Here is a 10,576-nt window from a genome sequence, read left to right as displayed (position 1 = left end):
TAACATCATTTCATTTAATAATTTTCGAAAGGCAAAAGGCTATAAATGACTATATATGTATATATATATACACAGATACATAAATATATATATATACGTATATATATATATAAACATATATACTACATGTGTGTATATATATATATATAAACACACATATATATACACATGTATATATATATACATATATACATGTGTATATATATATACACGTGTGTATATACATATATATGCATATATATACATACATATATACATATATGTATATATATATATATGTAAATGTGTGTATATATATATATATATATCTATCAAATATCTCTTTTCATGTTGTACATTTCCAAATAAATAAATGCAGTTGAATCATGAGTTGTATAGAAGGCAACATTATACAGGCACTGGTGTTTCAAAGGTGACACTTTGTAAAAAAAGAAAAGAGCAGGAAGTGACTTGATCATTTTATCACAAACAATCAGACATAAAAACAGCAGCAGGGACCTTCAGGCTTATCTGTGTTTGTTTCTTTTCTTTTTTAAATGTACACGAGTCACTTCCATGGCAGTAGAGACAAATATGACGTGCCTCTCCACTGGTCAGGTCCATCCACAGTAGTAAAACATATGTAAATGAAGGGCTTGCTGCATAAATACACATCACGAGTGCGCACTTAAAGCTGCATAATGAAGATGGGTTTCAACATGTCAGGTCAGCTTCCACAGAGAGCATAGAAACACATACACCTACACGTTTTCCAATGGAGTGGCCCTTCACAGAGTGCTCGTGGCGGTGGAAGATGAGCAACACAAGTTCATCATTTTACTTTGGTGAAAGTTGTGGGGAGAAAACTATGTGATAAAAATAACCATAAAAGCATCATTTTCAACAGCTCCAGCAAATGTACATTCAGTTGTGTCCTCCACAGTTCACGGCTTAAGGCGATACATATATATGCACATTCTGAGACTGAAGGAAAACTATTCAAACTCAAAGAAACTTGGACTTAACTTACTGGACATATAAAAATAAAATAAGAAAGATTCAAACTTCATGAACATCACTTTCCGCGACATTATTTACATTAAATAATAACATACGGCTGTACATTATAAATGTTTTCCTTCATAATTCAGGACTCCCTTACAGTGTGTTATGTTACAGCCTCACACTCTCAGTGAGTTCATGCACAGTGAATTTCTCAATAACTGGGCTCATCCATGTCGTCGTCGCTCCAGTCAGGTGGCGCGTCTGTTCCAAAGTATCGATCGCCAAAGTTTCCTACATGGATGAAAAAAGGATCATTAGAAGGGTGTAAAAAATCATTTCACTTCAGTTTTGATTCACAAGATCTGCACCTTTAACAGTGTAGTAGAAAATGAAGGCTTCACTTGCATGATTATAAATGATCAGACCTAGTTTGACCTGATCACCCTAACAGACCACTTAGATCCCAAAATACAGGTTTACTTGTGGTTCACAGAGTCTGTAAGAGCAGAATGGGAGGCGGAGCCTTCAGTTACCAGGCTCCTCCTCTCCTGTGGAACGAGCGCCCAATGACAGTTCAGGAGGCGGAGCCTCTGTCTTTATTTAAAGTTCCCATAGTTTATCCACTGCTGAGAGCGCAGGCCTCTACGAAGCGGAATGGCCCTTCCGTAGACTAGTTACGTCACTGGCGAATTTCACCACTCCTCTAAACAGCAGCGCCTCCTAGTCCGGGCACTAGAGTCCGGGCACTAGAGTCCGGGCACTAGAGTCCGGGCACTAGAGTCCGGGCACTAGAGTCCGGGCACTAGAGTCCGGGCACTAGAGTCCGGGCACATCCGCTGACGTACTTTCAACCGTAGAAGAAGAAGAACTACTCTTGCTCCGTACAACTGATACGCTCAGCAGCGACAACAAGAGTAGTTCTTCTTCTTCTTCTTCTTCAATATAAAGCAGGACGCAGCACCAAACTTCACCTAAAGGAAGGAGCAGTGCCAACAATACTGTCTTTGTGTGCTTGTTTTGTCGTATTGTTTAGCATTAGCAATAGCTGGCTACACGCTAAGCTACACACTTAGCTACAGGCTAAGCTACACGCTAAGCTACAGGCGTTTGCTCGTGTGTTTATCATCTCAGTAACCACAACGTTATCCAAGCTCCAGGCGTCCTGCAGCAGTCTTTCACTGTCACAGTGTCACTGTCTCTGGGTCAGACTCTGGATCAAATGTGTCAGGGATTACAGCATTACTCAATGTTTTGATCATTGCTCGCGGTGCATCCGTCTTTCCAGAGGCGGAGCTGTGGGTCTGAGAGCTGACGTGCCAATGACGTCACTTCCAGGTAACTGGCCAATCACAAGACAGTCCGTGTTCTGTGGGCGTGGTTTTGGTCTGACGAGAGCGTCAGTGATGAGACATTTGAGACGTTTTTGACCATAAAAACCACTTCATGTTTGTAAGTACACCTCCATATCTCACATAGAAGTGAGGACCATGCTATGGCCGCTTTAAAGTTGGACTTAAAACTTTCCTTTTTGATAAAGCTTATAGTTAGAGCTGGTTCAGGGAAACCTGGACCAGCTCTTAGTCATGCTGCTATAGACCGAGACTGCACTCTCTCACACTCAGGGTATTAATATGACTTAATTATATGTCATTAACCTTGTTCTTTCTCTCCCTAGTTTGTGTCTTTCCTTCCTTCCTTTCCTTTTCCTCCCCTCTCTCTCTAACCTCATCTTGCAGGTTGCAGGACCCAGATCCAGTTTCAAGGCTATTATTATCATACATATCATCACAATTATTATTATGCTATAATTTGCTGCTGCTTATATAAATGACATCATAGTTGTATAAACATGTCATTACTGACTGTATAAACTTATAACTTGATATAGTTGTTGTGTATCTGCTCCTGGTCTCTCTCTTCTTTCTGTCCTTTCCCCCCAACCGGTCGAGGCAGATGCTGCACATGTGTGAGTCTGGTTCTGTCAGAGATTTCTTCTTCTGTTAAAATGGAGTTTTCTCTCCACTGAAGCCAAGTGTTTGCTTGTTATTGTGAACTGTTGGGTTTGAATTGAATTGAATTGAATTGAAATGAATTGACCTGTGGCCAGTGTGAGACTTTCTAACTGCTGTTTCACTATCAGGTGGCTGTGCACATGGAGCTTGGGCTGAGTTTGCACTGTTGTGTTTAAAAGGTGTGGGTGTTTCCTCCAACCTCACGATACAGAAGCTATTTACTACAACAGGTGCTGAATTACGCTTTAACAACACAGGCAGTGGATATGTTTGTGATACTGTAGTGTGCACTATCGTGTGCAGGGAATCAAACATAAATAACAAACAAGGGTCTGAGACATCAAGCTCATTTTCTCTGCTTTATTGTTTGATGGAGGGGCTGAAATGATGTGTATTTTAGTCATAAAGCCGGTCTTGTTTGATGTGACTGGAGATGAGCACTGCGCGGCAAAGCCTTGTGCTGAAAACTCCACCAAACCAGAGGAGCCTAGCCAACAAGCTAGCGAAGAAGGAAATATTTTATTTCAATCTTGATGACTGTGCAGACGCTGAATCTATTTATTTATTATTTATTTATTTATTTATATGTTTATTTCGGTCATGACATTTAGATCACTCATCACACAACAGTGTAGTTCACACAATACACATAACCGAAAGGGAAAGCGGGAGAAGCAAAAGCTTATCTAGTCCCGCCCCCATTATCATCATACATGACATAATTATTCTTTTCTTATGAAGATATAGAGATATAGTCTAGCTCTAGACAGTCTAGCGCTAGACAGTCAAATCAGACTCCATGTACTCTATGTACCTGGAATGTTAATGGCGTCCACACTCCGGTTAAACGGAGAAAGGTTTTGACTTACCGCAAAAGAGAAGGGGTTCAGATTGCTTTATAACCCTAACCCTAACCCTAACCCATGTCCTTCAGGGAAGCTAATATATCCTTGATTTTAAAGCAGATGATTGTGCCTCCTATAGGCCAGTCTCGGTATTAAATGTGGATCTAAAGCTCCTCTCAGAGATACTCACTACGCGGCTAGAGACTTTACTTCCCTTGCTGATCAAGGAGGACCAAACTGGCTTTATTAAAGGTCGCAACTCGTGCAACAATATGCATAGATTAATGAATACTGTACAGTTATTCCATCAGTGATCACTTGAAGGTCTGGTTATTTCACTTGATGAGGAGAAGGCCTTCGATTGCGTTGAATGGCCTTATTTGCTCCACACGCCGCATAAATTTGGTTTAGTCAAGCAATTTATTAGATGGATGAAGCTTCTACATAACAACCCTCTTGCTGCAGTACACAGTAATGGCTTTCGATCTTCCAACTTCCAGACTCAAAGGGGTGCAAGGCAGGGTTGTTCTCTTTCACCTCTTTTGTTTGTGCTAGCCATCGAACCTCTGGCTGAGGCAATTAGGACAAACCCTGACATACATGGCCTAACCATAGCACAAGATTACACTTTATGCTGATGACGTTTTGATGTTTCTGACCAGACCTGAGACATTCACTCCGACCCTTATTGAACTTATCAACAAGTTAAGTGTCTTTTCAGGATACAGAATAAACTGTATCCTTCAGAGGCTAGGTTAAGTCGGAGGCTCTGGCTCTGGGCAGCCTGACACAAAAACCTAAAGTCCCACTTCCCTTTAATATATAAATATATATGTATACATATTTATATATATATAAATATATGTATATATATATATATTTATATACGTATGTATATATACACACACATTTAGACTGACAGTATGAGTTTGGGTGCAGTGGTTTGACAGCATCCAAAGTAAAAATATTCATGGAGGTATTATCTGTGTGAGCAGAGTGATTATTGCACATTAATATGGACAATGCCAACGATGAGAACGACTAGTTTGTTTGTGGGCTTTTCTCTGGGTACTGGTTTCCTCTCACAGAGGAAAAACATGCAGCGGTTAGTTGCACAAGAGGTTGTTTGTCTCTGTCGACCATGTCCAGGGTGTGACCCCCTGTCAGCTAATATTTAGGGCTGAATGATTTTTAAATGAATGAATGTATTTATTACCAGATCTAGTTTTTCGGCCCTAATATAATGTGACATGTCTCAGTGCTACTCACCGATGCCAGGTATGATGTGGAAGAGATCGTTGACCTTCTTGTCGACGGCTGTGGTGATGATTTTGACTTGTGGAAATGCATAAGCCACTGAATGAACTCCCATTTCTGCCATTAGCAGAGACACCAGCAGGATTTTCTCCTCCTGAACGTCATGATCCTGAAAACAAAAACATGCCTGTGCATTAAGAGTTGTGTGATGCGATTTAATGCAGAGGGATTTAGATTTGTGAGGGGGGGGGGGGGGGGGGGGGTACACACCAGCAGCACTCGTACGGCCATCATGGCAGCAGCTCCAGTGGACACGGTGCAGTCCATCAGAATCACGTGATCCTCACTGATGTCTTTCGGCAGACGAAGGTAATGAAGCTGACGAGTTAAAAAAGGATGTGGTGACATACATGACCAGCACCTATATCCTGTCGCTATATTCTCTGTGGGTGGCATTGAGCAGAAAACCCACCCACACACAACCTGACAGTTTCCACAAAAGGACATGTAGATGAATCGAAGATAAAAGACAGGATAAATGCCAAACTTAAACACTATGAATCATTAAATATAGTTACATTTAAAATGATTGTTCAGGTTTTTGTCACTATATGAGCGACTGACACAAGGTTAAATATATTTTAGCAACTTAGCTAAAGGCTCACATTATCAAAGTCTACAGTAGCTTAAGAACATGTGAGCTGCTTTACAGCTCACTCTCCTGCACCAAAGTCCATCAAGAAAATGACATTTTACCTCAAAGGGACAAAAGGGGTTGCTGATCATTTGGTAAGTTTGAGTCACTTGGGTAAATCTGAATAAAGGATTTCAAACACCAAAGTCCCAAAGTAACACATTGTAATTTGGTGGTTCAACAGCTCCTGTGTGCTGTGAAGTCAAACTGCTGCTTTCATGGACTTTGGTTTGGGAAGTGAGAATTTACAAAGCCACACAAACGTCTGATTCTGCTTAGAAAAGTCTATTTAATGGAAGGATCAAGGGGCAAAAACATGTTTAAGATATTGTCGACTCAAGCTGATGAAATAATAATAATCGTAAATATAACAACAATGACGCATTTTCTTTATTTATAATAAAGAAAATGATGGGCGACTTTTGAAGACACTCAAAGACAGAGACAAAATAACAAGAATGAAAATAAGCAGTTAAAAACAAGGGGAAAAAACTATAATGGGAAAGATTTCAAATAGATCTAAATGGTGAGAAGACAGGTGTGTGTTGAGCCTTTTGGCTAAAATCAGTATTTCTTTGTGTCCCCACTAGCAGCCATGTTTTCTATGAGAGTTGAGTGTCTTCTGCTGGCTCTCAGTGAAGTGCACATACACAGCACAGTCACCAACACATGAAGTCATTGTTTAAGGTCAATGAAGAAGAAGAAGATTAAAATGTGCTGCAGTTGTGAGATGATCATTTGTACCTCTGGTTCTCCCGTGTCCTGGTTGGTCTGGATGAGGATCTTGCCAATCCGGACATCTTTGCACACGGCCCTCAGAGCTGGCTCCATGGTCTCCCCAGCTCGCAGGATGGACACGCCCGTGATCTGGAGGACATCACAGCGGCGACAGAAATATTAAACAGAGGTTAATTGCATCCATTTGGGTTTGAGGAAGGAGGTAAATGAAGTTCACTCACCCTCTTGCCATGGAAAGCCCTGCCTTCATAATCCTCTCCTTGGGGGGTCTGGACCACGTGGACCTGAGACCATATAAAATGAAAACACTGTAAGAAACAGTGCTGCGCTACAGAACAGCATTGTGTGTGACAAGTAGTTAGTTTTAGGAGACGTGTTCCTGTTTGCACATAGGGTTTAACTTTGTCTTTATGATATTGCTCTCTGCTTTACTATATAAAACATGCCTGGAGCTAATGCATGCCTCTGCCTCTGCTTCTGCTGGAGCACCAGCAGTAAAGCTGATGCCCTGAGCTTTATCAAGGTCACTCACATCTGTCGCTTGTGATCGTTACAATATTACCAGAACTACATGAATGAATACACACAATGGATAAATGAATGAATGAAATTGTAGTGCGTAGCTTTTACAAATAAACAAATGTCTAGTTCTAATGTTAGAATGCAATATATTTCCCTCTGTCTCTCTTTGTCTTATGTTAAGACAGATGACTGAAGTTGACTGAAAACACAAGGAAAGAGCACAAGAAAAGTCTCAGAAGTGAATTCTAGTGCTCCAATAACCCAGTCGTTCAGCAGTTTGTCTCCGCCCACCCCTGCACTGCTGCATTATATACACAAACACTCCCTTAGTCAGGTCTGATAGTATTGCTTGAGAAAGCCTGTTTTCAAATGGAGCACAAAACACGATGTAAAGCGTTGTAATCTACTGGTATTGCTAACGATGACTAGCCCAAATTACATTTACATGTTACATTTACACAGTGAACCGAGGGTGACGTCACTCCCAGTTCAGAGTTCCAATCATCAACAAAAGTTATGGACTGCATGTTTAACAGTGTATGTCAGTGTTTTGCACCTGCGATGGGAGGAAGGAGAGCGCTCGCTCGATCAGCAGACGCATCAACCTCTTGGAGTAGAAGATGAACTCATCTCGGCTCGTTTCCTTATTCCTTAACATTGAAAAAAAGACAATATCTAGTGGCAGCTGCACATATCGTGCTGGCAACAGATGAAATGTATCCGACACATTAGCTTTTTACCTGATGATGGTGTGCATCCCCTTGACCTGGGGCGTGCTCTCCAGAACACTGAGGGTTTGGGGGAGGGGTTGGGCCTGGTGTGCAGATGCCAGGGCTGCCCTGTAACCATAGCAATGACAAATCAAGCAGGCGTGAGTACAAGCTCAAACAACGTGCATGTGTACAGTGCACACGCACATACTGTATGTGAAGAAAAACACACAACACACACACACACACACACAGGACACAGACATGTTTCAGTAGTAGTTTGAGAAAGGGTTGCACAATATATTGTTGAATCACTGCAATGTGTGCAGCTGAATATCCCTCTAGCCTCCAGTTAGCATTAGCTTGTCCATTGTTATGTAAACACAGTCAATGACGTGATGAGAGCACGATGGTCCTGCCCCAGATGCAGCTGTGACCTACTACGGTTAAGGTAGGCTCAATAAGCAGTGGTCACAGTCCAACCCTGAAGCAGCAGCAGCAGCAGCAGCAGCAGCAGCAGACCAGCTGTAGTGGTTTTGCAGTGGCAGGCTGTGTATGTAGAGGAAACACTGCAGATCAATGTCTTCAGCCAATATTGATTGTATCAGCGTTTCCTAATTGACAGTCATTGACTGAATTTCTTTTCTTTTTCTTCGGTTTTCTTCACCATGTTTTTCATAACTATATGAACCCTGAACACACATATATCATGTAGCAACTATATGACAGAAAAGTTTTGCAAAACATTGCACTGTCCACTGTTGTGCAGCCCTAGCTGGAGACGACAATGATAGTGTGAAACCACTTTCACCGAACAAAACTGCAAAGCACACAGTACTGTGTGGAAAACGCCAATGGAAACTGCAGAGTGCAATAATGACGGAAGATGATGAATCAAGCTTACAAAAAAATGAAATGAATTTGACAGTTATTTTCCATGGCTACTTAATAATAAATGAAGACCCCAGTATTCCACACATATTGTAATATGTGGTTATCCCAGCTCTCCACTGGGCTCTAGAGAGAAACACACTATTAGAAAAAGCACCTCAGGTGCCCACAGTGTCACTGCGTTCACATGTTAGCCAGATGCAAAGAAAGCGGAAATAAAAAAACGTAGCAAGTCTGCTCACATATCCCAGCGAAGTTTCCTCTTCGATGACAACACAACAACAATCAAAACAGACACACAGACACGACGCACAACGGAAAACAGGAGGAAAAATGAGAAAGAGACACAATGTCAGGTGGATGAAGGGATGAGGGACACAGTGACAAGTGTGACAGCTGAGAATTTCAAATGTTCCAAATCCACTGCCATGTTTAATTAAAATAACTGGGTGTAAAAAGGTGTCTGGACCAGAGTTTGGTATCTAGTGCACGTGCATCCAAATGTGTGTACGCGTGGGAGGTGCACGCACCAACATGTGGCTGTCACTCTTTCACCATGAAGAACAGAAGAGGTTCAGCTCACAGGCCCCAGCATATCCTGTGTCTAAAGACAGACATCAAGCTCACTTCCTCCCTCTCTCTCTCTGGCTCAGTCTCACATATTGTGGCTGACATTCAATGGAAAATCTCAGCGCTTTGTAGTTGGGTATTGGAAACTTTCTCTGTGGCTGAGGTATGTGATAGTCAACAATAGCTGTAGCAAGAGCTTCCTCTCTCACACTTTGTGTTACAGCCTCTCTCACGTTTGTCTTATGACAGGAGGGGTCAGCGGCTTGACTCGCTGGTGTATTTTTAGACACAGAAGCCAGGAAGAGTGTGAGTTGTCATTTGTCTACAAAGGTATAAAGAGGGAAAACCAACGTCTTTACATGAAATGCTGGCTGCCCCACTTTAAAAAACATCGCCGTGTATTTCAATTTATTCCACAATACTCTTTATGCATCTCACGCCGGCTCCTTAAGGAGCTGCGTTTGATTTACAGACGTGGCACAAGAGCGCCACCTGCTGATATGCCATGGCAGCCAGCAGATCAGTGGAAAGTTTGGTTTTGCGAGCCTCCGTCTCTCCCCCTGCAAGTAAGGGGTAAGCTGGAGTGGTGGAGGGGAAGTGGGCAGAAGGTGGAGGAAGAGAAGGATAGACAGGATAAAGGCTACTCTACCTGACGCTGAGCTCGCGCTGTGAGCCACGGACGAATTTGCAGTGGGGTTGGGGTAGAAAGTGAGACAATAGGCCATCAACAGCATGTTTGTTACTGTGTGTGTGTGTGTGTAAGAGAGAGCGTGTGAACAGTGGAGGAAACAAATTGAAGAGCACTGTAGCACAACACACACAAAAACTATTTAGCTTTTAGTGACAATTAGTTGCAGCATTAAATCCAAAAGTAAGTACATGCCATGAATCAACACCAAGAGTCATGAGTGTATTATTTCTATTAGAAATGATGTTAGAACAATAATAATGACGGTGGATGTTTCTCAGGTTTATCAAGAAAACAATGTTTGCAAGTTAAAGGCTGAATGAAACGGTTTCCTTACAAAACTAATATGTACAAAAAGAGCTGAACTATCCTGTCTTCAGTTGTGTTTTTAAAAGGCTGAAAACGTTTGCCTTAAAAGTTCATTCTCATCTAAAAAACTGTCTAATGCATTTTCTTTCCACTAGAGGGCAACATGAAGCTTGTAATTACTGACAAAAAAAGGAATGGAAGTATAGATCACTGCTTTGACTGGGTTTTGTGATTTATACTGCGTTGTAATGGTCATTTATTCTGAGCTCTAGATCAATATTAGATAAGCTCTATTTATATTAGACTTAGATATTAGATGAGTGAGTGTATGTGGATCTGTGACTGTGGCCTCTCTT

At 41.6% G+C, this 10,576-nt stretch overlaps 1 protein-coding gene across 5 annotated transcripts in view; it reads right to left on the bottom strand.

Annotated features, from left to right (window-relative positions):
* Positions 1 to 446: 446 nt before the first annotated feature.
* The window catches only part of uckl1b (uridine-cytidine kinase 1-like 1b), a 28,459-nt gene continuing 18,329 nt past the window's right edge, over positions 447 to 10,576 (bottom strand). For 4 of the 5 annotated variants that reach the window (XM_058642775.1, XM_058642773.1, XM_058642771.1 and 1 more), the window contains exons 8-15: positions 8,896 to 8,915; positions 7,793 to 7,891; positions 7,609 to 7,702; positions 6,752 to 6,814; positions 6,537 to 6,659; positions 5,369 to 5,476; positions 5,111 to 5,267; positions 447 to 1,275 (exon numbers count right to left, since the gene is read on the bottom strand). In XM_058642775.1, coding sequence (XP_058498758.1) covers positions 1,196 to 1,275; positions 5,111 to 5,267; positions 5,369 to 5,476; positions 6,537 to 6,659; positions 6,752 to 6,814; positions 7,609 to 7,702; positions 7,793 to 7,891; positions 8,896 to 8,915 — 744 coding nt within the window. In that variant the 3' untranslated portion in view covers positions 447 to 1,195. Of the gene's footprint in view, positions 1,276 to 5,110; positions 5,268 to 5,368; positions 5,477 to 6,536; positions 6,660 to 6,751; positions 6,815 to 7,608; positions 7,703 to 7,792; positions 7,892 to 8,895; positions 8,916 to 9,872; positions 9,890 to 10,576 lie in introns of all 5 variants that reach the window. The other variant, XM_058642772.1, reaches the window with a different exon arrangement.

This window comes from Solea solea, chromosome 11 (genome assembly GCF_958295425.1).
Source record: "Solea solea chromosome 11, fSolSol10.1, whole genome shotgun sequence".
NCBI lineage: Eukaryota > Metazoa > Chordata > Actinopteri > Pleuronectiformes > Soleidae > Solea > Solea solea.
Note: the sequence above shows the minus strand (reverse complement) of the source record. Positions and strands in the feature narration are given on the sequence as shown.